The 27,872-nt window shown below is 35.7% G+C and overlaps 2 protein-coding genes across 7 annotated transcripts in view; both read left to right on the top strand.

The window, feature by feature from the left end:
* Nucleotides 1-18,509, top strand: part of cers2b (ceramide synthase 2b) — a 55,802-nt gene extending 37,293 nt beyond the window's left edge. For both annotated transcript variants that reach the window (XM_089117442.1, XM_039681304.2), the window contains exons 3-11: nt 2,129-2,246; nt 2,330-2,448; nt 4,840-4,897; nt 4,998-5,048; nt 6,844-6,936; nt 11,055-11,183; nt 11,632-11,738; nt 13,987-14,140; nt 15,327-18,509. In XM_089117442.1, the coding sequence (XP_088973568.1) occupies nt 2,129-2,246; nt 2,330-2,448; nt 4,840-4,897; nt 4,998-5,048; nt 6,844-6,936; nt 11,055-11,183; nt 11,632-11,738; nt 13,987-14,140; nt 15,327-15,464 (967 nt within the window). In that variant the 3' untranslated portion in view covers nt 15,465-18,509. The remainder of the gene's footprint in view (nt 1-2,128; nt 2,247-2,329; nt 2,449-4,839; nt 4,898-4,997; nt 5,049-6,843; nt 6,937-11,054; nt 11,184-11,631; nt 11,739-13,986; nt 14,141-15,326) is intronic.
* A 1,872-nt stretch (nt 18,510-20,381) lies between these two features.
* The window catches only part of arnt (aryl hydrocarbon receptor nuclear translocator), a 40,120-nt gene continuing 32,629 nt past the window's right edge, over nt 20,382-27,872 (top strand). For 3 of the 5 annotated variants that reach the window (XM_089117441.1, XM_089117440.1, XM_089117438.1), the window contains exons 1-2: nt 20,383-20,934; nt 25,358-25,409. In XM_089117441.1, coding sequence (XP_088973567.1) covers nt 20,916-20,934; nt 25,358-25,409 — 71 coding nt within the window. In that variant the 5' untranslated portion in view covers nt 20,383-20,915. Of the gene's footprint in view, nt 20,935-25,357; nt 25,410-27,872 lie in introns of all 5 variants that reach the window. The other 2 variants (XM_089117439.1, XM_089117437.1) reach the window with 1 other exon arrangement.

The following is a 27,872-nucleotide window of genomic DNA, read 5'->3' as shown; positions in this document are numbered from 1 at the left end:
AATTTAGTCTCATTTTTATTCCTCAACAATATTGCATTATACATTTAATTATAGTCATCGTCACATGACAAGCATTTACTTTGCGTCTTTCGTCTTGTCTCGTTTTTCGTCACTTGATAAAGGTTCGTTGACGACGATATTTAGTCATAATAGCTTTAGTCATAGTCATAGTCAGCAGCCATTTCACCCTGTAGCCCAAGACTGGTTGCCCACTGAAGCTAAGCAGGGCTGAGCCTGGTCAGTACCTGGATGGGACACCTACTAGGAAACCAGGTTGCTGCTGAAGAGGTGTTAGTGAGGCTCACCCTGTAGTTTGTGTGGGTCCTAATGCCACAGTATAGTGACGGAGACACTATACTGTCAAAGAGCACCGTCCTTCGGATGAGATGTTAAACCGAGGTCCTGATTCTCTGTGGTCACAAAAAATCCCAGGATGTCTTTCAAAAGAGTAGGGGTGTAACCCTGGCCAAATTTGCCCAGTGGCCTCTGTCCATCATGGCCTCCTAATCATCCCCATATATATTTATATATATATATGAAGAGTTCAGATGCAAAAGCCTCTAAATGCCATTTGAAATTTTCTTCTTTAATGATGATTTTTATCAAACTTGTATATTTAAGTTCAGTAATTTCACTTAAATGACAAAGTGAAATTACTGAACTTAAATATACAAGCTTGATAAAAATGATCATTCTAGAAGAAAATTTCAAATGGCACTTAGAGGCTTTTGCATCTGAACTCTTCATATATATATATATATATATATCAATTGGATTCATCACTCTGTAAGCTGGTGTGTGGTGGGCGTCCTGGCGCACTATGCCTGCCGTCACCTCATCCAGGTGATGCTGCACATTGGTGGTGGTTGAGGAGACCCCCGCCCCCCTTCTATGTAAAGCACTTTGACTGCAGAGAAAAGCGCTATATAAATTTAATAAATTATTATTATTATTATAATTTTCATTGACAAAAGTAACACTAGCTCCGCCTCCGCACACTTGAGTCCAAAATTTTAGTATGCGTTTTTTCATATTCGTCATTCGGTGGCTCTGAATTGTCAAAAAACCTCTCTTTGACGGATATGAAAAAGGCAGAAAATCAAACTCGATCCGAATTTTTTTATGACCGACTAAAGTTTCCAAGGTAGTGTGTAAACGTGATTGACACAACGTGAGGTTGTATTTATTATATGCCAATATTACATATGAGAATTTCAGACTTTTAGTCCGCAAGGACCTTTAGTCCCCCAGCAACATGGCTTTGCCTCGGCCTCTTGGACCTATAGTGTCGCCCGGTCTCTGTGTCTCCTCGGCTCCGCCCAGGTTTACAACTCTTGTGGCTCCACCGCTGGTGGTCGGATTTCTGACTCCAGCTTGGCTCCTCACACCATCAGCTCTGCCGTGGGCCTTCATCTGGGCTATGCTAAATGTTTCCTCCTGCCTTCGTCTCCTTCCTGGCTCCTCCCTCCATAGATATGTATAGAAAGGCTAGATGTGTTACGGCGGAGTTTCTATCGTCATCACCGGCGGCCATCTTGTCACAGACAAGCTGATGTAAGATGAGTGGTCAGCACGAACACAAATACTCTTATCTCGTTGAAATCTTGATGGATTTACAAACGGTTTGGTTTCTTACAAACGTTATTAACTTGGCTATAATTATCTGGATGATTATTTATTTATACACTTTTTATTAATAAGTATGCAGTGTCATAACTACATCTCTGACGTTTATAGCAAACCAAACCGTTTGAAAATCGGTAGAAAATTGAGCAAGTTATGGTCATTTAAATAGTACATGTACCATTAACACAATGTTACGAGTGAGCGAGCTGCCTGTGACAAGATGGCCGCCAGGTGCAGACGTCGACCTCCATTGGCCAGCAGCGTGGACGACATATCTAGCCTTTATATAGATATCTATGCCTCCCTCTATGTCCCCCCACCCCCCGTCACGCTTCTCTCCAGCTCCATGTCCCCCACCAGAGCCCATACTATCCCTTCTTTGCTGAACTGTTATTTTTAATGAATAAAACATTTTTTAAAAAAAATGTTTTTATCAATTTAATTCATCCTTCCAGAATAAAAGTATTAATTTATTTAAAAAAAAATGTCCCTGTATGTTCAGATATGTTGCTACACCAGTAGCCTCTCTGCTGGGCATTAAGGAAACGGTCAGAAGGCGAGTTACACACAACCTAACACTGGAGACCTACTTTTGCAACACAGCTAAAAACCCCCCACAGGTGCGTACACTTCTGCACTTATAAATGAATCACAAATTTCCCCACACTACCACAACGGCTATCATTTTGTTTTTACCATCCAGAGTTCAGTTGAGAAACTATGCAAGCAGACGGGATGGACAGAGCGACAGGTCCAGCGTTGGTTCAGGCGGCGCAGGAATCAAGACAGACCCAACCTTCTCAAGAAGTTTTGTGAGGCCAGGTAAAAACACAGCAGCACCAGTTCTTCACATACACTTTCTATAGTCCTGTTACCATGGACCATTCACAATAAGATGAGCTTTAGCTGCCAATGTGTGAGATTAAAGGTCATTTCTGTAAGTGAACTGCCTGTGTATAAGCTTAAGTCAGTTCTGTATAAAAGGCACTTATTCAATGCTGTTTGGCACGTATTCAATTATTCATGTGTTTAGTAAAACTTTTAACTCTTTCCCCGCCAAACACGGAATTTTCCGTGTTTAATGAAAAAACGCATCTGCGCCAAACACGGAATTTTCCGGGTATCCGTGTTTTAGGTGGTATACGGTAAGGAAGACCCGCGCGCATGTCCTGAATGATTGCGCAACTCTTTGATCAGAGAAACAGATTGCAATCGTCTCAAACAGTGGAGTAGTGAGAATGTATCAGACAGACAATGCAGAGGTATATGGCTGAAGTACTGGAGGTTAATGGACTCGGAGTCCGATCACTCTTTATTTGATCATTCTGAATCTGATCGGGACGAAGTGGTCAGTGAGAGAGATGCACATGTTGTCACAGAAAGTTCTAGCCATGGACGTGCCGCAGATAGATCGTATAATATTATGACACTATAATATGTATGTGTGTGTGCAGGCATTTATGTGTGGCTGTCTAAATATGAAGGTGTAATTGTCAAATTATTTCTCTCTTTGTGCACATTTACCACATTGTAATATGTATTTGTGTGTATGTGTGTGTGTGTGTGTGTAGGCCTGTTTATTGTAATTCCAATTATTCATTAGTCACAGGTAGAACACAGAGAGGCAGAGGCAGAAGTTTTATTGCAAAAGTTACATTTCCCTTACATCCTGGGAAATTTGATATATTTTACATTTATTTTATGTTTTTAATTTATTTTGGAAAGTTTTATATATGAAGGAAACAACATCTGAATGTATTCTGCTTTTAAATGCACTTGTTTGATAAAAATACCTTTTTCTCAGTTTTTTGTCCAAAATGTTGTGTTTTTGACAAAACCTACCTCTGTTCAAGAGGCAATAAAAAAAGAACAGATGAAGATAAAATAAAAACGTTTTTTTTGCCTAAAAGTAGAGGCTCAGATCTTTATTTTTATATATATCATCTTCATATATTCATGGAAGAAAATATTCAGCGGGGCATTCAAATTTAGCGAAAATCGTCAAAAACCCTGGCGGTGGCTGGCAACTTTTTTTTAAAACGCTGGCGGGGAAAGAGTTAAAGGCTCTATCACGTGCAGTGGTTTTCAATCCTGCTCCCGGAGGCCCAAAGCATTGCACTTTTTTTTTTGACACACCCATCTCAGGTTTTAAAGCCTAATGCATTGAATTCTATGGCATTCAGGATGTGTGTAGTAACCAAAGAGTTTCTCTGTGTAGCATTTCCATTCCCATCTCAATAGTGCAGGATGAACCTGAATAATGTCACTGATCAAATAGTGGTGGAAAAATCGAATTAGTGGATTTTTTTTATATACAGAAACTGAAACTAAAGTTTTCACATCTATTTTGACCCGCCCTCAAACACTGCAGTTTTATCTGAGGCCTGGAAGAGTTTGATTCGTGTTGTCGACATGAGGACTCAAACTAGAATTGATACTGAAAACTGACATCATCATTACTGTTCGCGTCACTGTGTATCAGGCTCTGAGGAAGCTGAAATTGAAATATGGTAATAGGCATTTCGCTATAAGCGGTAGACCAATCACAACAGACTGGGAGAATGAATAGTTCAAACTAATATTTTTCAGACTCTGAATGCATATAATGGATGCATATAAACCTGTTTTAGGAGCTCTCTGAAACAAAATTAGAAACCTTTAAAGTAGCATAATTGGGTCACTTTAGATCTCATATAAGGCTATTTAATGATATAATTATGTTTCTCCTCCAATTCGTTGTTCAAATATTATCATTTGAATGGTGGCTGTAATGAAAACTTGTTTTTTTATGATGGATTTTTTCAAACATCAAGACAACAGGTTGTCAAAATATAATAAATATGTAATATAATCCTTATATTTATCAGAGAGTTAATTATTGAGCTACAGGAAATTGGTCGTAGTGATTGTAAAAAACTGTAAACGTCATCATTTCAGTGAATGATTTTGGCCCTCAAAAACTTTTTTTTTTTTTTTTTTCTGAAACCAATAATTAATTTTCACCCAAATACTTTCAGTTATCAATTTCGGTGCATCACTAACTTGTAATGTAATGAAATATTTGTCTTTTTATGTTACAGTACTTATTTATACACCGCTTTTCTTTATAATGCCCATAAATGGAAAAAAGACCCCATAATAGGTCATCTACCAGCAGCGAATAACTGGATTGTGCTAACTAACTAAACCTTGACCCTTTTGTTCTTTTGATAGCTGGAGATTCGCCTTTTATCTTCTCGCCTTCATTGGCGGTCTTGTTGCATTGATAGACGTAAGTCATTTGCAGTTTCAGCCTGTTTTAACTCTCTGATTTCATTTCCTCTGCTGATTTATTGCATAACAAAATTCTTCCTCTCTGTGTCTTTCTCTAGAAACCCTGGTTGTACGATCTAAAGGAGATGTGGAAAGGGTTCCCCACTCTGGTGAGTTATATCTCCTTTATAAACATTAGGGCTGTCAAATGATTAATCGCGATTAATCGCATCCAAAATAAAAGTTTGTGTTTACATAATATATGTGGGTGCACTGTGTATAATTATTTTGTATATATATAAATACACACACATATGCATGTATATTTTAGAAAAAAATATTATTTATATATAAAATATTTATATATTATATAAATTATATATAAATCTATATACAGTATATAGATGAAAATATTTCTTAAATATATACAAGCATGTGTGTGTATTTATATATATAAAATAATAATACACAGTGCACCCACATATATTATGTAAACACAAACTTTTATTTTAGATGCGATTAATCGTTTGACAGCCCTAATAAACACGACACACTAAAGATAAGGCATCTTGTCATTTCCATTAAATAGAATATACTGTAGACAACGTACAACAATTACAAACAAACTTAACATGACCCTTACGAAAAAAGTGTACTTCGAGTTACTTTTAAGTAATGTTCATGTATATTTTTAAGTATACTTTATTTAGCAAGTATAATAATCTAATATCATTTTATACTTGAAGTAAACTTGTAAGTGGACTATTTCAATACTGCTTGGGACTACAGGTACAAGTATGTTTCTGAGAAGTACATAAGTTATATTTTTGGAAGTACTTACTCTTTCGTAAGGGGCTGCATATATGATGAATGAGAACCAAGCATTTGCATAGCTTTGAATAGGAGCTTTCTTTATCTTTTTGTTAGCACCCATCAAGTTCAAAATAAAGAGAGAAACCCTTGTGAAAAAAAAGTTTGCTTTGAAATACTGGAAATAATATACTTTAAAGAACATACTGAAGTGTGAACAATTTAATGTTGTACATTTAAAATACAGGTCCCACTTTATATTCAGTGTCTTTAAGTACTATGCACTTAAATTAAAATTAATAATTTGATACAATGGACTTATTGTGTACATACATGTTTTCACATTGTTTTTATATTTTGAAAATACCTGTAATTACACTGTTGCCCCTTCCCTTAAACTTTTAACCTACTCTTAAACCTACCCATAACACCACACCTGACCCTAACCTTACCTGTATCAGACCATAAATGGCAGCAGAAGAGTTTTACAATACAACCTGAACATTTTATACATCATTGAACATTTTCAACCTAAGTACATTTTACTTTTTTTTTAAGTTAGTACATAATACTTAAAGCCACTTAATATAAAGTGGGAGCAAATGAATGTAATATTGAATAACAATGTAGTTACAATTACTTTACATGTGCTTTGTATGTTAGTAAATAAGTGCATCAAATAAGTGTATTTTTGAACGACAAACGATTATTAAAGCATATTTAAAATGTACTTTAAATTAAACCTTTTAATTTCACATTATTGCAAAGTGCACTTTGAAAAAAAGCATTTAAGTCTGGTAAGAAACAGACATTCAAGTGTATTGTCTGAAACTGCACTTAAGTGGCCTTATATTTCATTAATATTATATTATCTGCAAGTGCAGTTTTTTTTTTAGATATACAAAAGATTTGAAGTACAATGATAAATGATACTGTAAAAGAAATTCCTTGATAAAGGTATTGGTCATGTCACCACTTCTACTCAAGTAATCTGATTAGCATCAAACTGAATTTGCAGCCAAGTGATAACAATAAAGTCTGTTGATAAGCAATTAGATTGTGATAATAAAGTTACACATTATTTATAAAGCTCATGTCATCAAGTGATAGATTGCTGAAAGTTCTGAGTCTGTGAAGCGTATGTTTCTCATTCAGATCCTCCTGCCGTCTCAGTACTGGTACTACATGCTGGAGCTGGGTTTCTACACCTCACTTCTTTTCAGTGTGGCATCTGATGTCAAACGTAAAGTAAGTCTGCCATAAATCATACCGTCATCATATCACACTGCAAACCTCATCTTTGCATCTCAATGAATTGTTTTATTCAAACATCTGGTTATTGTACACTTTATTTTTTGACCAGAACATTATTCAAAGCAGCAGTTTATGGGAATCTCTGCAGGCTGTTTTGTTTTTGCGGCAAGGTTGAAGACATATGTTTAGAATATGTTTCCATTTGCTACTTTTAGCAAAAAAGTAGCTGCAAAAAAAATCAGGAAATTGTGGAATTAAGTTTATAACGCAAAAAAAGAAAAAGAAAGAATATTATACTGGTAATTTTAATTAAAATATTTTTAAATTATTGTGAATAGGCCTAATTGTTGTATTTTTAAAAATGCTACTGAGTGTTAAAATGTTGCCTTTTGAATATTTACAGATTAAATATGCAACCCCAAAAATGCTAGCCCAGGAAAATACAATGCATAAAAAATGTAAGCACTGTTAAAACAATCAGTTGTAAGACAACATGCTTTTTCAAAGACATTTGTCATTATTTTACTTCCATATGGCAGTTAAAAACTGTGATGTGGACCACCAACTTAGCTTTTAAGGCTTCATTATAGTGTCAAGTCATTTATTTATATAGTGATTTATACAATACAAAACAGCTTTACAATGATAACAGGAAAATGATGCATTTCCTGTTGTTCAGCTGAAGTCAGTTGAGTGTTGATTAAGAACCTTTTCAAAGGTCATCAATTATTAAATTAGTTACTTTAATCTATAAAGCACTTTTGCAAAAAATGATGTCACCGTCCAGCTCAGTTCAGTTCTCATTCAACAGCGTCAGTACAGTCATATCAATTATATTGTTGAACATTAAAAATCTTGAAGTTTCAAAAAGTCTAAATAGCAAATGCATTTCATCCATCTGTTTGCCCATGGGCTGCTGGTCTGAAAACGAGGTGTGTTCAGGCACATTGTTGGTGCTTTGCTATTTTGAGGAACTGAAATAGATTGCGCCATTGACCAACTGAAACCTGGTCTAAAGTCAATGGCGCAGTATTTATTTATTTTTTGTTATTTTTAGGGTGCGTTAGTAATGTGCGCCTATAGGCGGGTCCACAACGGATGTACACTCCGCTTATTACACATAGAGATGCACAGCAGCACACAAACAAGACAAATATAAAAAATAAAAGGATTACAATGTAAAAGATTAATATTGTGTGCACAAAGATGTGGTGGTATCCGGCTTGTCCCGTTGATGGTCTGCTTGCTCGCTTTAACCTCGCACACGAGCAGATCCGTTTCCTCTCTGGAGCGTTCAGTCTCTCCGCTTGCAAATTCCAACATGTAAATAAAAATCTTTTAAAAAAATAGCAAATAGCAAAGGAAATGGGAGATGTATTGTAATCCTAACTCTGGTTGGTTTTTTTTGCACGTTACGCCCAAACACACTCATCACTCATTAATGGAGTAGTTCACTTTTAAAAAAAACTTTTGCTGATAATTTACTCACCCCCATGTCATCCAAGATGTCCATGTCTTTCTTTCTTCAGTCGAAAAGAAATTAAGGTTTTTGATGAAAACATTCCAGGATTTTCTCCATATAATGGACTTCAATGGGAACCAAACGGTTCAAGGTCCAAATGAAAGTTTCAGTGCAGCTTCAAAGGGCTTTAAACGACACCAGACGATGAATAAGGGTCTTATCAAGCAAAACGATCGATCATGATGCACATTTCGTGACTCTCCTGTTCAAACTCGTTCATCAAAATTGACAAATCTTTTTTCGAGTCATGACTCGAAGGGTCCTAGATCAGACCCTTGTTCATTGTCTGGTGTCGTTTAAAGCCCTTTGAACAGTTCGCAGTTTGCACTGAAACTCTCATTTGGATCTTGAACCATTTGGCTCCCAATGAAGTCCATTATATGGAAAAAAATCCTGAAATGTTTACATTAAAAACCTTAATTTCTTTTCGACTGAAGAAAGAAAGACATGGGCATCTTGGATGACATGGGGGTGAGTAAATTATCACCAAAAGTTTTTTTTAAAAGATAACTACTCCTTTAAGAGAATAGGGACAACCTTTTAGACCATGCGCCAGATACAGCGACCATTTGAGAGCTTTTTGACTCCCCCAGTCCATGTGACTGCAGTGTTTTAATCTTAATGTTATGGTGAAGGTCTGAAGGTCTTCCAAGTTTGTTACGACATGAGGGTGATTTCATTTTTGGTTGAACTAACCCTTTAGTCATGCAGGGCAATCACCCAGAAGAGTATTACAATAATGTAGCCTTGAGGTACTTTTCCGCATTTGTCATTGAGAGCACATATCATCATTTATATATATATTTTTAAATGGAAGAACACTGTTTAACAGATGCTAGACACTTGTCTTTCAAATGAAAGACAGAACATCAAGTATTCTAGATTATTACATGCAGAGATTTTTGGTCCAATAGAATCTCTGTCGGTTTTTTTTTTTTTTTTTTAGAATTAAGTAGTAGGATATTACTAGGCATCCAATTTTTTATATCCAACTATGCATTCCGTTAATTTTGTGAACTGGTATGTTTCGTCAGGGTGTGAAAAATAATATAAACACCATGCTTCCTAATGATATCTCCTAAGGGTAACATGTGCAGGGTGAAAAGCAAACGGTCCTAGTACTGAGCCTTGCTGTACCCTGTACACAAATTGGCAACAGTCAGATAAGTATGATTTGAATCATGAACCATGCATTAAATGAAGCACTAAGATCCAGTAACACTAATAAAGAGTTATAACCACGATCGGATGTAAAGGGCAAATCATTTGTAATGGTCTAATGCTGCGTTCATGTGCTATGGTAATTATGGTAAATACCAAAAGCCGACGTGGAAAATGCACATGAACACCCCCTCATGTGGTATTTTCCACTGGGCAACTCGTAGAATATTTTGATGGACGAGTTGCCGAGATGAGATAACCTTTGACCATTTCAAAATAGCGGAGAGCACCGCGAGAGTCGTGAATGGTAATAAAATTATATACTATTCATGATCTAGAAAATATACAGCATATTATTTACCTTTTGAGTTTTGATAAATCATTTTCTTGCTGTAGCAGATGACTTAAGCAATCTAAAATAGTTTTAGCTAAATAACAGCTCTGGATCTCCATGTTTTTACCACATTACGACAACAAAAGCACTTGAACGCAACACACTGGTAAATACCAGTTCACAAGTGGAAAATATCCTACTTTCCATAGCACGTGAACGCAGCATAAATCCTAACTGGAAATCATTGCAGATTTAATTTCTTTCTAAAAAGGAACGCAGTCGTGATTGTTCTTGATTTTGGTGATTTAACAAGTTTAGACAATTCTCTCCTTTGGCAAAGAATGAATGGAATTGTTCCTCAGGGAGTCTATAACATGACATCTGATAGTAGACGCTTGCATGGTTATAATTTTCTTTCTAATAGTATCCATCTTGCAAGTAAAGAAATTCATAAAGTCGTTACTGCTGTTATGTTTGGAAACGTCTGAATTTGAAGGCTTATCACTTATTAATTTAGCCACTTTATCAAATAAATACCTAGGGTTGTGTTTGTTTACTATTAAGAGAGTCGAAAAGGAAGGAAATCTAGTTGTTTTTAAGGCCTTTCTGTATGCAATAACACTTTCCTACCACGAAATGTGAAACACCTCTAGTTTTGCTTTCTTCCAGTTGCGCTAAATTGCGCTAAGTTGCTCTCTTGAGGACGCGAGTGTGCTCGTTATACAACAGTGTTGGACTATTTTCTATTTTCCATGAATGGTCCATGTCATAGTTTCTGTTGCAACATCGAGTTTGTTCAAATACTGTTCAAATATATGTTAATATTCACACAACTCCACTCAAGGATGGTGGAAAATGGTCATTATAAACACAATTTTGAAAGATATATTGACTAACATTATAACTGGACCTCATGGGAAAGTAAAGAAATTATAAACAATTGAAATGTATTAGCTGTGTGTAATTTAAACTAGTGAGTCAGGGATCATGATTGAGTTGCTTTGTATTGCACTGTTGTCTTTATAATGAGAGGTGTAATATTGTACATCTCATAATAGTATAATGATATCAGCGTTATATTATGCTTTCTTCCAGGACTTCAAAGAGCAGATCATTCATCATGTGGCCACCATCATACTGATCAGTTTCTCCTGGTGTGTTAATTACATCAGAGCGGGAACGCTCATCATGTTCATGCATGATTCAGCTGACTATCTACTAGAGGTGAGTCGAACAACCAGAGACAGAGACCCAATGGGACGTCAACGTGATTTTGTTAAGAGAGTGGACTTGGATAGGTGTTGTGTATATTAGTGATTAAAAATCTGAGCATATTAGTTGTGCAAATCTGCATATTAGAATAATTTGTGACTCTGAAGACTGCAGTAAAGATGCTGAAAATTCAGCTTTGCATCACAGAAGTAAATTAGCCTTTACAAAATATTTTTAAAATGACAATATTTTACAATCTTGTCGTTTTACTGTATTTTTGATCAAAATATCTCAGCCTTGGTATGCATAAGAGACTTTCAGAAACATTACAAAAATCTTATAGACCCCAAACTTTGAGAACAGATCTGTAGAAAAACCATTTCTGTCTCGCTCCATATCTTCTATACACATCAGTTTCTCTCCCTCATATCATCTCTCTCTCTCTCTCTCTCTCTCTCAGTCAGCTAAGATGTTTAACTACGCGAGATGGAAGAACGCATGCAACTACATCTTCATCCTGTTTGCTGCGATCTTCATCGTCACACGCCTCATCATCTTCCCTTTCCGGTACACATCTCATCTGTATCTCTCTCTCTCTATTTCTCCCAAACACACGTTGTTGTCATCACCAGTTTCGATTATGATACAGTTTTTGTGTGTTCCTGTGGATATAAGCTAGATTATACTTTATAAGTAAAGCCAGGTGTTAAAATGTTTAATTGAGAACAAAGACAAAGTAAGTGTGTGTAATACTGTAAAACATTGCAAATTAGTACGAGGCCTTAGAAGGCAGCTCCCTATGTAGGCAGTAGACAGAAATGCAGCTCACTAGGTAATGTTACATAGCAGGAGAACAGTTCTTACTCATCATAAAGTGAAAAAGTATGACTTTAAAAATACAAAAAGATGAAAAATCCTTTGAATTCTTATCACCAAAGCCATTGGCACCTCTGTAGGCATTTGTTATGATAAATAATGTACAAAAGTTGATTATGTTTATATAATACTGCCCATACACTTAATTTTAAGCCATTTTAAAGGGGTCCTATAATGCTTTTTCACGTTTCTAACTTTAGTTAGTGTGTAATGTTTCTGTTTGAGAATAAAAAAGATATAAAAGGTTACAAAGTCCACTCCAAAGGGAGATATTTAATGCATTAGAGAAGACAGTAGCCCCTTTCACACATACAGTCTTTACCGGTCACAGATCATGTGTAAACAGGACCTTTTCAAATATATATGGGAAGTTGTAACATTACCAGTTAGTTACCGGTATATGCGCTGTGTGAACACAGAATATAGGTTACCGGTATTTTGCACGTACAAGGTCAGAACGCGCTGATGTAAGAAGTTATGTGGGCAACGGCTCTGGGCCATTCATAAAATGATCACACGTTTACTCATCTCTGTTTACAAATGTCTTCAGTGATACTGAAACTGAAGCGCTTCTCCTCGGCCGGTCGGATATTTGGCAGAGATTTGGCAACAAAAGTTGGTATGATAAATAACTAGCCTTCTCTTGGAACTTCCAGTTAATGACATCATCACAGAGTTTACCAGTATTTTGTAACTGATGTGTGTATGGTCTATTACTGGTATATAAAAAAACAGAACGCTGTTGCTTCTGTGACCAGCACTTTTTTGCAATGACTGGTAAATTCGTTCTGCCAATTTTACTGTAATTTGTCGGGATGGCTGTGTGAAAGGGGCCAGTGTTGTCGCTACGTTAAAGAGACGCTTTTTGTGAGATGGTTCACCGTTACTGTTTTTGTTACCATAGTTTCCCCACAAGTATCATGATTAAATGGTGGATAACATCGTATCTAAAGTGTTTAAGAAAATTATAAACATGCCACTCTGAAACGTCCTGTGAAATCTGTGCTTGAAATCCGTTTGGCGTGATCCTCTTGTTTGTTAACATTGTTAAGTCTAAATCAGGCTTGAATTGGTTTGAAGTTATTTACATCTCAGTAGAGCTCACGGTTATGGTAAGGGGCGTGACATTTCCCAAACACAAGACACTGAGCCAGCTAACCAATCACAGCACATTTCACATAAAACATTTCTAAACCGAAATTAAACGGCGTATTTGGACCAGATTGGGGAGAGAGGTGCTGTAATAATGTAAAATTATGTAATATAACATATCTTTTTAAAAAAGCTTTTATGAAGTCTTGATATTGTTTTTGGGGTAGTATACTAGAATATGCCCCTCTTTTAAACTTTTAATTATATTACTATATGGTCTGTAGCACTTTGAGATTGCTAAAATGTAAAGTGCAATACAAATAAAATGTATTATTATTAATTTATTATTAATGTTTTTTGAACTATCAAGCATGAAAGCATATTCTAGTATACTACCCCAAAAACAATATCAAGACTTCATAAAAGGGCATAATAGGACCCCTTTAAAGGCTATGGTTTATTGGTCTATTTTTACTACCACACCAAAACATATCATCCAGTTAGTTGATTAATCGTCAAAATAATCGACTGATTACTCAATTACCAAAAAATCTTTAGTGACAGCCCTAGATTAGTTAAAACATTTCAAAATGTTTTGTTTTGTTTTGCACCCGTATTGTTTTGCATGTTTTTACATTCAGTCGATTAAAAGTCCAGTCCTATACTTAAAATTAGCATTGAAATATTGTCTTGTCTTGTTCTCGTGTATCATCTCATCTCGATTACTAATAAAAGGCAATTTCCCAACAGCAAAATTGTGGCCAGTGAAAGTGCTGAGTGGTTACTGAGGAAAAAAAGGTAATGTCAAGCCTTGCATATAACTCACGTGTTTCTGTCTTTCTCACAGGATCATGTACTGTACGTGGGTGTATCCCGTGACCCTGTACCCTCCTTTCTTTGGATATTATTTCTTTAACGGGCTGCTGATGGTTCTGCTGTGTCTGCACATCTTCTGGGCCGCTCTGATCATACGCCTGGCCTTCCGCTTCTTGAGCTGTAATGTACGTCTGTGGGAATTCATATGCACTTTTTTTTACACAGTTTTACCAGTAACAGATAAACTGTTTCCGTTTATCTCATGAAAATAGTGTAAGGTTGTACACATGGGAGACCAGGGGTGACTAAACACAAATTTGAGAAGGGCAAATTCTCTGTTAAGTACGTCTAACACAATTCAAGTTTTTCAATTACAAGTTTGGTCCCACTTTATATTAGGCTGTCTTTAACTCCTATACTTACTTATTGTACATTTCTGACATTGTATTTGCAACATTAAAGGGATAGTTCACTTTGAAATTAATTTTTGGTATGTTTTAGCTTACCTCAAGGGCATCCAAGATGTAGGTGTCTTTGTTTCCGCAGTTTTTTCAATTTTGATATTTTTAGGTCAAACCGTTCTTGTCTGTCAGTCATATAATGGAGGTCTATGGTCACCACCTCAAAGAGCATGCACAGAGAAGTCCAAATTAAACATGATTTAATGATTCGTAAATGTAAGTACACATTGATGGCCTAAGACACGAAACGAGCGGTTTGTGTGAGAAAACGAACAGTATTTATATAGTCTTTACCTCTTGTAACCATTTACAAGTTACACTCGTTTCGTGTCTTAGGCCATGAACCCTCAATTCATATAATGCACTGTAAAAGAAAAGTGCCACGTTTTTAAATATATTTGTAATTACACATTTGTAAATGATGTAGTTTGAATTTAGTATGTTTAAAATATATTAACTTTTAATCTAATTTTGGAAAACACGCAGTTAAAATTATATTCTCAAGCACTTAATAATAAGCGTACTTTTTTAAAGAGAGACACTTTCATGACTGTTTCTTAACACACTTTAATAATATCAGAATAAAGTTTTTTTTTATGTATAATTTTGTTTTAATAATATTTTAATTAATATTGTAAGTGTATTATCTGCCAGTATTTAAAAAAAATCAGATTTGAAGTACACTACAAGTACACAATTAAGCACACTTCTTTTTCACAATGGATTGAGTCATTGTTTTATGATACATTATCGCATTTATGCTTCAGTTGGTCCGTGAGCTGTGTGAAAATCATTTTTTGATTATCACACGTTTTGTTTCCTGGAAAATAGACAGGTGACAGAAGATTTGGGATGAACTATCCCTTTAAATCAGCTGTCTCTGTAATTCTCTCCCGTTCTTTCTCAACAGTCGTCGGTTGAAGACGAGAGGTCCGACAGAGACGAGACGGAGTCCGAGGAGGAAGATGAGGTGAAAAACGGAGAGATAAAGAAAAACGGACCCGCTCGGAATGGTCACGCTAACAACAACCACTCTAAAACAGAGTGACGTCCCGAGAGGACAGGAGAAATGCTCAAAAACACAAAGACTCTCCGGAAGCAGAACAGAGAGGAGTGAAGAACAGAGGAACAATCCCAGTTTTACGAACAGATAATCGCTTTGTACACTACAGAGTACAGACACACACTTACAGTAAGTCATCACATGAACACAGGCACATCGATTCCAAGTGCCAAACATAGAGCAACGCTGCCTTACAGATCACCTAAAAATCAATATCATTTACTGATGTTGTTCCAAACCTCTATGACTTTCTTGGAGTTATTTATAGCAGAACGTCCAAACTGCTCTTGCCTATAGAATGAAAGTCAATGGTGACCACAGCAGTCAAGCAAGATATTCAGTTTCGAAGCTGTTGTACGGACTTCTTTTATGGTGCATTTTTGTGCATTCTAGAGCTCATTTTATTGTATGGAAGAGAGCAGCTGAGACATTATGCTAAACTTTAGTTTTTTTATGTCCTACATGAAAAAGCCATGTGGGTTGTGGACAACATGACGACAGAACACTTGTTTTAGGTGAACTGTCCCTTTAAATAGTGCCTTCCTTTGCCCTCGTTTGCTCTTTTTCATGCCTTGCTTTTCTTGTGGGTTTCTGCAATCTCTTTCCTATATGGAATAAAAAAAAAGGTAATTTTGACAATTTTGAATTTTTTCTCACAGTTGTGAGTTTATTTCTTGCGATTTGGTCTTTATGACTGTGAGTTTACATTTGACAATTCTGAGGAAAACGAACAAAACTCAGAATTGCGAGATATAAAGTCAGAATTGTGAGAAACTCGGAATTGCGAGAAATAAAGTCAGCATTTTATTAAATAAACTCGCAATTGCAAGAAAAAAGTTTATATATCACAATCTCTCTTTTTTTTCTTTTCAGAATCATGAGAAATAAAAATCAAAGTTGTAAGTTATAAAGCTTTCTCAGAAAAGCGGCGCTGGTTCCGGAAGTATTTTTTATATTCATTCCCATAGGATTTTTTTTTTTTAAGTCTTTGTTAAAGCGCTATATGCCTTGAACCGAACCAAACCAGCCAGCTACGAGGTGAATAACAACATTACAAACTTTGACTTTAAGCACAAACGTATTTGAACACTTAGCAGCTTTAGTGACAGAAAGAACTACAATCCCATGAGGCATTGTGAACAGCACAATAAAATAAAAAATTATAGAGAAATATAAAACTATAAATGTTGATATATATTAGGGCTGTCAAACGATTAATCGCGATTAATTGCATCCAAAATAAAAGTTTGTGTTTACATAATATATCTGGGTGCACTGTGTATAATTATTTTGTATATTTGTATATATACACACACATATGCATGCATATTTAAGAAAAAAAATATTTATATATAAAATATTTATATTTATATATAATATAAATTATATATAAATCTATATACAGTATATACATGAAAATAGTTCTTAAATATATACAAGCATGTGTGTGTATTTATACAGTATATATAAAATAATTATACACAGTGCACCCACATATATTATGTATATACAAACTTATATTTTGGATGCGATTAATCGCGATTAATCATTTGACAGCCCTAATATATATATATATATATGTGTGTGTGTGTGTGTGTGTGTGTGTGTGTGTGTGTGTATTAGTATATAATATTTGTATATATTTGCAACTTTATAAACTTTATATATATATATATATATATACCTAATGTTTATAAAGTTGCAAATATATACAAATATTCTAGTGTTTTTAGATTCGATTACATCATTCGCAGTGCTTTGTGTGAGTGGGCGGAGCTAAAGAGATCAATTGGCATGTTTTGCTTTGATTGGTGGCATTTTCTATACAACATAACAGCTAATGTAGTTTTCCACCACAAATTTAATTGTTAAACACTATTATTTTTATATAATGAAGACTGGTGGCTTCAACAGAATCAAATACCATCGATTACCAACCTCGTAGCTCACAAAAAAATCTGTTTTTAAAGGTTTATAAGTTCTCCCTATGGAGAAAAATGAATGTTTTCTCTTCCATTTTTACTTCTTTTACTACTTTTAAAAATGAGTTTTTACTTCCCGAACCGCATCACTCTATTATGAAATATAAAAAATATACAGTATATTCAGTCACAACTGAAATACATTTGAATACAAAGCGGTTTAGTCTTAATGTGCTTTCACATTAGCAAAATTTTGCTGTCAAAAAATATTGTCTGTTGTGAATAGCGTAGCAACGTATGAACAGCTCACACAGAAGTTACTTAAATCAAGCGGCAAATCCATGTTCAAAATGCGTTGTTCAAAGTCTCACCCTCGCCTGAAACTCACAATGTCATGGATTCCTATTGAAATGACGAATGACAAAAATTTGCCAAACTATTATACAGTGGGATTGTTTTTTACTTCTATAAATACAGTACTTCCATCCATGTTTTATGTCATTTAAAAGTGCACTCAGTATGTTTTCCTCACTGCATTGCACTTCAGTGTCAGTATAAACCCAAGACGACTGCCATATCAGCCAGCGCATTATAAACCAAAAAATACTGAGTGCACCTTTAAATATGGCTATGGTGCCAAAATATCACACACTTTCTGTAAACCAAAGGAAAACCATGCGGGACACTGCCATAATATAGTTTACATGGCAGTTTTTGACATGCAAACCACTTCCATAAAGTGATTCCCCAATTTATAATATTAACCCCATATTTATTATTATTCCTGAGCAACACACACTGGATAAAGTTGTGGCATGTCCGTTGTCACAGATTCTGAATATTCACAAGCCGCAAACCAAAGATAGAAAGAATCTCGCTCAAAGCGGCCAGTACTCTTTACATTTCCATTCAGATTCAGTCTGACTAATTTAAAGCATCTCGTTCACACTGTCCTTCTCTGATTTCATCATTCCTCCCATTGTCCTCTGTGCATTTCAAAAGCTGCCAGATTACAGTGTTATCTTTATTTTGTATTTTTCCTGTGTTTTGTTATATGTTGATATTATTATGGAGAATGTTAACAATAAAATCCTGAACGCGAGTCACACCTGATGTGTTTGTCTGATTTCTCTGACATAATACTGTTAGTTATTGTATATGTGTAATTACATATGTAAATAGCTACAAGCCTACATTTCAATTTAGCATTTATGCTTATCAGAAGGCTACTTATTTTTTTTATATATATAAGTAATAATGAAATTACATATAAAGTTGTACTTAAGTCCAACTAAAAGTCAGCTAATTTCAATTATTATACATTTTTAATTTAACTGCAATAACATTGCAAATGAATGGATAGCTCACCCAAAAAGGAACATTTTTGGTGAACTATCTCTTTAAGTGTTTAGGAACATAACATGATTCACAGTTTCTGTAATACGTAGGCAACACTTTACTAAGTAGTAATTATTTTTTACAACGCTCATAATTCGCGAAATCTGTCGTCTAGCTGTATTTAGCGTTGTAGGACATTTTAAATGTCAAGTGAACCACTGAAACTGTCAAAGTCAAGTGAACTTCAGCATCCTAACACCAGAACAAGAATTGCACGCAAAGAAATGTTCAATGAATGGAAGAAATGCCACTCTAGAGTCTCTTCCGTGCGGAATCACGTGGCATCCAGGGCCTGCTGCGATTGGTTACACATTATCGCTTATAAGTTAGGCTGCTTTTACACTTGAAATCAACATTGAAATCCGAGTTGCTTTCTTAATGCACGTTCCTTTCTTATTTTGCAAGATTCTTCAGTTCATGTTTGTCAAATACTACTAATAAAAATAATACTTAAATCTTGATCTGTTATCAAAATATGCAAATCTTTCAACACTTTTCAGCAGACGTCATCAGTCTTGTCTAATATTATTTAACCCATTCCCTACAACAAACGATAGGCTAAGTCTGATACCCAAATGGCTACATCTATATCATAATGTGTTTACAGTATAAGAAACAAAAACACATATAATAAAACCAATAACAGAATTTTAATCGCCACATAGGTCATGTTGAATGTTATACTCTATGTTGTATTTTTTATATTTGGGATAATTTTTAGTGTTTTACTAGCTCTAATTTTACTCTGTAATTTTATTTTTATTTCAGTGTAGGCTACTTAATTTGACATTTTATTAAATTGATTGTTGTACCAACAATATTGACAGAGCAATAAAGTGTCATTAATGCAAATAAAAATAACAATATTCAATTAAATAAAATATAATAAGATACTTTGAACAAGAAATTTAACCATTTTATGGAAGCCCATTTCTCCTACATAAGAAAAAAAGATTATGTAGGTCAGAATCATGACATAAAAAGTCGAAATTTGTACTTGAAAACCAGAATTATGACTTAGTATGTCACAATTCGGCTTTTATTGTTATGATCGAGATTTACTAAAGCATATTATATACATGTATATCTGTATGAATCTTATATTCATCTACTTTTTACTATATATATATATATATATATATATATATAATTTCTATTTATTTATTTATTTTATTATTTATTTTATTTTTTGGTGAAATGTGTTCGAAACGGCGCACGCTGGTGACCCCTCCCGGTCAGAACAGTGTAAATGCAACTCGGGCCAAACAAGCATAAAAAAACCTTTTACAAACACATTGCAGATGTTTTATTGCAAGTAAAATCGACCAAATGCAATTATCTAATCATATAATTAGATTAAATATCAAGTGTCCGAGTAGTATGTGTTCTTTCATCTATTTGCAGGGCTTGTTTTGTATGTTCCATGATGGCTCATCTAAACAAGCCTACTATTATTCGTTTTAATTGTATTAATGTCTAATTAAAACGTGTGCAAATACAAATGTAACAATCTGATCAGATATTGAAATTACGAAACGTTTCGAAACAGTTATGACGTAACGAAGCCTGCTGAAATCACGTGACTCTGGCAGTTTGACACGCTCCGAACCACTGATGCGAAACAAAAGATTCGTAAAGGTTTTGAAGCTTCATGAAGTAGTCCATCGAAATTCGCCGATTAACACTACCTCAACAATCGGGTGTTTCAGTCTATTTTTTTAGTCTATGCTTTCCTGCATAGTCTGCTTTGACGCAGAGTGGCGCATCTAGCTCGTGCAGAGACTCTAGTTTCCTCCTCTGACGCGTTTCTGCTGCTTACTGGAAGATTACAGGCGCCATCTTGGATCAGGAGAGGTTTTTAAACTGGAAAAAGTCAAAGAGCAGAAAAGAAAAACAACTATTATACGTCTGCAAACCCGTTCGTTCGGGCCTGCGGTGAGGATGACACTCGGTTTAAATTCATGACATCGGCTTTAAAGTACTTTTGAAAGACTCGAACGGAGGTAAAACCGCACTGGAAAAACAAACAAACATTGGACAGGGAGATTTTTCTCTGCAGCTGGGAAAGTTGTTTTGTGTTTGTTCGCTCGCAAGAGAACACATTTGCCTCTAAGATATGACATCAACGGATCCAGGTAATGTATAAAACACATTTTACAGGATTATGCTGTTAAATATCTGAGTTGTGCTCTTGGGCTGGTAACGTTAGCGGTTAGCTCGACTGTTAGCTAACGCAAGCTCATGCAGTAAAACTGGAATCACATTTGCCGTTCGGGTGCTTTTCCGTGAGAGTAGTATCAAAGAGCAACAAGCTTCAGCTGCAAAGGGCCACAAGATCGGTGACAGTTTGATCTGACACTTGTAGCAGTGTGTGTGTGTGCGTGCGTGCGTGCGTGCGCGCGCGCAGCTGTCATTCACACACAGGCCCAAAACAACATTCACATGTTCGGAATGGACTGAAGTTACTTGCAGGGAGATTTGTGTTGATCCTGATTCAGGTCAGCTTTACTTATTAAGAGATTTATTGATTTGTTCTACACAACAGCATCAGAGAGTTTTCAAAAATGTGGGAGGGTTAATTACGTTTTTGATAATTAAGTGACTTATTACTAATTACTAGAAAGTTCAAAAGAACAGCATTTATTAATAGATAAATAGAAATATTTTGTAACAGCATAAATATCTTGTGATAAATTTAATGCATCCTGCTTAAAATAATTTATTTAAAAATCTTACTGAGCTTAAATTGATTTGTCCTGCAGGTAAAAGGGTTGGACAATGAAACTAATGCCTTGTTTTGACCTGGCAGTACAGTACTAACAGTTCAGTACGGTACGTAATTTTTAGCCATTTTCAGTGTCTGAAGTTGTGAATGGTTTCCTAATTCTGAACCGTACCTTGACACTTTTTGGGGACCCTTTCTTTGGTGTACCTGGCACAGAAGTCCGGTACTAAACGGTGTAGTTAGACTCACTGCAGAACTGTGTTTGGTTGACAGAGAATCGTCACTTGTGCGGGCTACAAGGGGATTGACCACACAAAAGGTGCCATTTTTTTTAATACAGTTAACACAATTCTCTTTATTCTTGTGACTAACAGCCACAATGCCGAGAAGCAAGAACTAGGTCTGCTGTATGTTATTTACTGTGTTCTTTTATAGGGATGGGAATTGGCAAAAATGTGACAATTCGATAGTATTGCGATATTTGGGCCATGATTCAATATTATTGCGATTCTTAACATATTTCGATAGCAATACTGCAAGTTTTGCGATTCGATTCTGATCTAGTGCGATTCATCTCCCCCAAAAATTCATTTTTTGTTTTGTACAGGCAGTTTGTAACTCTTCTAAATGCTTGTTATTACAGCATATTAAACAGAATTTGAAGGAAATACCAGCCTATACAAAAGAATAAAACAATTACTGTTACACTATTCATTTCAGTAATAGCTCCTTGTATCAATCATTTAGACCAAAGAAGATACATATTCTTGCAATATGAATTAAGGAGCCTACTAGAATAGTAAAAACATAAAATTTAAAAATATAAAAAGTAAAAATATATAAAAGTAAGAATATAATAATAATTTATAATATTTAAATATTTTAATTAAATAATTTATAATAATTTAATCATTAATTAATTTATTATTATTATTAATAATAATAATAGTAAATAAAAATATAATATAATATTTTTATATAAAAATAATTATTTTTATATAAAAGTAAAAATATAAAATTTTAATTTGAAAACTCATTTGCATGCTCTTTAATTCAACCTTTATAGAGACCGCCGATCAAACATCCTAAAACGGTTATCGGCCGATTATGATCGGCGACCGATCAATCGGAGCACCCGTAGAACTGTGAGGTCCTGTCCTGTACCGCTCGGTGGAAACGAGGCATAAGGGTGTTCACATTTGGCATGTTTGGTTCGATTAAACGGACCCTGATGCGATTGCTCTGTTAGGGTGTTTTCACTCCTGAGCGTTTGTTTCTGAACCTGGTGTGTTTTGGCACATTTTGGTTCGATCACTTCAAAAGGTTGCCTTGTGAAAGCAAACTGAATCAAGAAAAAAGAACAAAACGAACAATCTATAGTGTGAAAACAGTGCGGTTCGTTTGAATAAATGTGAACGCTCACATTCAAACCCTGGACACCAAACTAGTGGACCAAGACCCCTGAAAAAAGGGGTCACTCTGGCGTGCTTCACTCTGGGCAGCAACAGTCTGTGTGTTGAGCCACTTTGGGGCTTCTCCATACTGTGACTCTCATGGATGTGGGAAAAACAATGAAGATGGACTGATAAAGAACAATCCTTGGGAGAACCCAGGCTCAGTCAGGGGGGCCAGTTCTCCTCTGGCCAATGAACGAACAGTGTATGATTATGATTCACAATAGATCAGAGAACAATACATGTTTCACATTTTCCACAGCCCAAGATTTAAACTGTCGGCACCATTGGCATTGGCACGAGTGACCAAAAGTTTGGCTTTAGCAGCCCCACCATGAAAATTGACTCTGTGGAGTGAGTTTCCTGACTAACCGTTTTGGTGGAAACGAGAGTCGAGGTGCGCATTTAATTCCCCAGTGAGTTGGGCAGCTGTGGTTTTATGTTTTTTGGATTCAATCTGGGATTAGTACCTAGACATCCCTTTCAGACAGCTTCCTCTTGTGTCGACAGTTGCTCCGGTTGGACGTGGTGCGTCTTTCTTGGAGGAGTTTTGACGACATTACCCTGTATACCACAGCTTGATGCACCACAGACTTGCTGTCCTGGTCACAGAAAAGCCAGTGACATGCGCACCAAAATGTGTCCTCTTTTAAGCTCTTCTAAGTCTCCTATGATGTGGTATTGTGTGCAGTATTTTATGTACAGCGAAATATAAATTTAGGGAAGATTGGCCCCACAAGACTGCGTGTATATGTGAAACCTCCCAAAAAAAAAAAAAAAATTAAATTTAAATCCTAAATTTAGGGTGTAGATTTTAACATGTCAATGTTGACAACCTGCAACAATAAGGAGCACCAAATGAGTGTAAAACTAGTGTTTCCTCCCAGGACTGATATGCAGTGGAATCATTAAAAAACTCTTATTAAGCAGCCAAGAAATGCGATCTGTCAGTCTGTAATGTTAGAAGGTGAAAAGCCCAAAAAGACTTACTTTTAAAAATGCTAACAGTTATTGAAAACCTTACAGTGGTCCTAAAAGCGGCCTGTTGGGCTGTTGTGTCCGTACATGGCCAAAGAAAGAAATGAGGAGCTGGCCATAACCAGACCCATTATCCAGCTGAAGGCGCTGGATATCGCCAAAGATCTGAACACACCCGCCAGTGAGGCCCATCGTTTCTTGGTTTGGCTGTGTGCTTGCCTGTTAGTTTCTTCCTTGAACAAGCCTTGCTCAGGGCTTTCCCTCCAACTTCAGGGAAAAACTGCTGTCTTTTCAGCGCTAGCCTATGTGATTGGCTTAAGGAAAAAGCATTCATATCCCTTGAATCAGATAGGTAATGTGGTCACCTGCGTTTCGTTTTTGACATGCCAACATCTGTCACTTCATAAAAAAGTTGAGAAATCAGTCATTGTGAAATCTACTGGAAATGAGAACTACGGGTTATTCTTATGGTATGCCATGAAGTGTTTATTTTTAAATGTGATTGTTGGTATATTTTTTACCAGTATTTACCATTCCTTCATTAATGTATAATTCAATGATTATATAAAAAAATATGTGAAAATTATTTTAAAATAGATATATTTTGTTTAAAAAAAGACTAGATTTGACCCTCCAAAAGGGTTTTTCCAAAAGGTAACATTGAAAAAGGGTGGTCATCATCTTATAATCAGGGTCATTTAAATTCGGAACGATACAGGTGTCTTCGACTTGAAGTGTTGTGCTCGGTCTCTATGAGATCAAAGTTGCGTGAAAGTGATTGGAAAGCTTTTTTAAAAGATTGAAAGATTCAAAAGTCTGCTCCCTAAATCGCTCTTACAGTACTTTGATGTCATCGATCGCTCTGTGCAGCACCGTTTCAAGTTGAACAGACCTACATTAGACCTAATGTTTATTTAACCATATAGAGGCCTAAACCACAAAAAACATCATGGGACAAAGTACCAATTTGTTTTTGTTTTGTTTTTTTAATGCCTGGTAGATTGAAAAACGATATGTCAGAGTATTTTGTCTACATATCGAGGATCTGGAGAGGAAGGCACATACATTATATATATATATATATGAAGAGTTCAGATGCAAAAGCCTCTAAATGCCATTTGTAATTTTCTTCTTTAATGATGATTTTTATTAAACTTGTATATTTAAGTTCAGTAATTTCACTTAAATAACAATTAATAGGTAATTATCATTGCCATTTAAGTGAAATCACTGAACTTTAATATACAAGTTTAATAAAAATCATCATTAAAGAAGAAAATTTCAAATGGCATTTAGAGGCTTTTGCATCTGAACTCTTCATATATATATATATATATATATATATATATATATATATATAATAGTTATTATCAGTCCTGCTCTGTGTGTGCTTTATTTTAGATATGACTGAGGTCCCTTCACTGTCGAAGGCCAACAACAAGCGACAAGCCAGGTAAGTCTGACTGAGCCAACTCTTTAAAAGATATAAAAAGTACTGCTAATCATTATTAAATTAGTGCTTAAATATTTCTGCCCATGTTCAGTTGGTCTCCGCTCTCAAAAGGATCATTCTGTTGCCATTTTCAGATTTTTTTTTCATTGGAGCTCAGAAGGAAATAACTTGAAGAGTGCGAACAAGCTTTTTTTCCATACAGTGGAATTTAATGGGCATTGAAACCTGTCTTGACCGCATTAGGAAGAATGATAATGTTATGATGCTTTATCATGCTTTTTGATCTTTTTAGCACTTGACAGTGTACAGACACTTAATTCCTTTGATTGATTAAGAGAAGCTTGAACATTCCTCTTAAAGGGTTAGTTCACCCAAAAATGAAAATTAAGTCATTAATTACTCAGCCCCATGCTGTTCCAACCCCGTAAGACCTTCGTTCATCTTCGGAACACAAATAAAGATATTTTTGATTGAATCTGAGAGCTGGATCACTCTTAGATAGACTGCCTAAGGGACTGGCTCTTGACGGCCCATAAAGTCATTAAAGAAAAGGTTTAAATATTCCATGTGCCTACAGCGGCTCAATTATAAGTTTATCAAGCGACGAGACTACTTTTTGTGCGAAAAAAACATAAATAACGACTTTATTCGACTATTCCATTACTTCCTTATGGGCGCATGCGCGAGAACTGAGACGAGGACGTTCTCATTCGTCTACTTCTTGTTACCGGCTGCTCACCGCTTAGGAGTTTTACCGCCACCTACTGTATAAAATGATGATCCATATATAAGGCGCTCCGGATTATAAGGAACACTGTCGTTTTTTGAGAAGATTAAAGGCTTTTAAGTGCACCTTATAGTGCGGAAAATACGCAAATTGAAAAACGTATGTACAGCGCGCATCTTCCTCTGCTTGTAAACAGAAAGTTTTGCGCTTCCAGCTATATCAGCACATCATCTTATACGGTAGGGGGCGGTAAAACTCCTAAGCGGTGAGCAGCCGGTAACAAGAAGTAGACGAATGAGAACGTCCTCGTCTCAGTTCTCGCGCATGCGCCCATAAGGAAGTAATGGAATAGTGGAATAAAGTCGTTATTTATGTTTTTTTCGCACAAAAAGTAGTCTCGTCGCTTGATAAACTTGGCACATGGAATGTTTAAACCTTTTCTTTAATGACTTTATGGGCCGTCAAGAGCCAGTCCCTTAGGCAGTCTATCTAGGACTGATCTAGCTCTCAGATTCAATCAAAAATATCTTTATTTGTGTTCCGAAGATGAACGAAGGTCTTACGGGTAGGGATGGGACGGTATGGAAATTTCATATCACGATTATAGTGTCCAAAATAATCGTGATTATCAATATTATCACGGTTTTGTTAAAAATTTATGAAAGTGCTCAAAAAGAACTGATGCTCACACTGAAAACATTTCAACAAGTTTTATAATTGAAAATCAACAAACAACAAATAAAACAAGCCTCTCTATGCAGTTTTTTAAGCAAGATTCTATTCTATGGCATTTGCTTCTTTATAATGCCCGTCGTCAATAGCAACGCATATTACACAGCGCGCATCCATAACATTCACAACGGACGCGCGCTCTTGTTTCATTCAAATACAACTTGCCGTCTTGCGTCTCCGGTTTTTGATTGTATTGCAAAAATGAAATCAGAGTTGATTTATTGTTTACAGAGTTTGATAATATTGGTGAGATATATCTTGTCTGGACGATTGTTTTACAAAATGAATTCATAAACAGGTAAGATTTAAAACATTAGCTAATCTCATTATCAATTCAATATGTCCCCGTAATTATGTGGTAAAAATAAAATCGGTTTAATACGTGATGTATCTATACTTTACTATCCCTTAAAATATCACTCTTAATAATAGTCTTGTTTGAAGTTGTTCGTTCGTCTTTGGCTCAAATCCACTTGCTACGAACTTTTCTTCGCGGAAGCTTCACGTCTATTTCAAGTGAGTGACATAAAATGTTTCAAAACAACATTTCGTGCCCAATTGTTTCCCGGACGTAGTTTTGGTATTGAGGTCAAAGTTAACTTGCCTTGCGTTCGGGTGATGATCACACAAGACGACTCTGAAGATTTGAAGTGTTTCTATTGCAGTGACTTTTTGTTCGGCAGACAGGGTGACCATCCTCGATCAAGTTTCCCTCAGGACTTTTGTAAAAACCAAAATATGACCACACCTCAGATTTGGTCCTCTTAAAAGGCTGAAAAATCCCCTGAGCACGGTCACTGCCTTCCGCCATTCCTTCTCGAATAGTAATTTTAAAAAATATTGCGTGCTGCGCGCCTGCGTCAGACTGGCGGACAGGATTCAGTGAGTTATTAAAATCGCGATGATCAAACACGGTTGTAATGATAATTTAATTTTAAACGATAATACTAACCGTCAGTACATTTTATCACGGTTTATACTGAAACCGGTTATCGTCCCATCCC

The sequence above is a fragment of the Pimephales promelas genome, chromosome 12 (genome assembly GCF_988280905.1).
Source record: "Pimephales promelas chromosome 12, fPimPro1.hap1.1, whole genome shotgun sequence".
Lineage (NCBI taxonomy): Eukaryota > Metazoa > Chordata > Actinopteri > Cypriniformes > Leuciscidae > Pimephales > Pimephales promelas.
The sequence above is the reverse complement of the archived record's forward strand: the minus strand, read 5'-3'. Positions and strand labels throughout refer to the sequence as shown.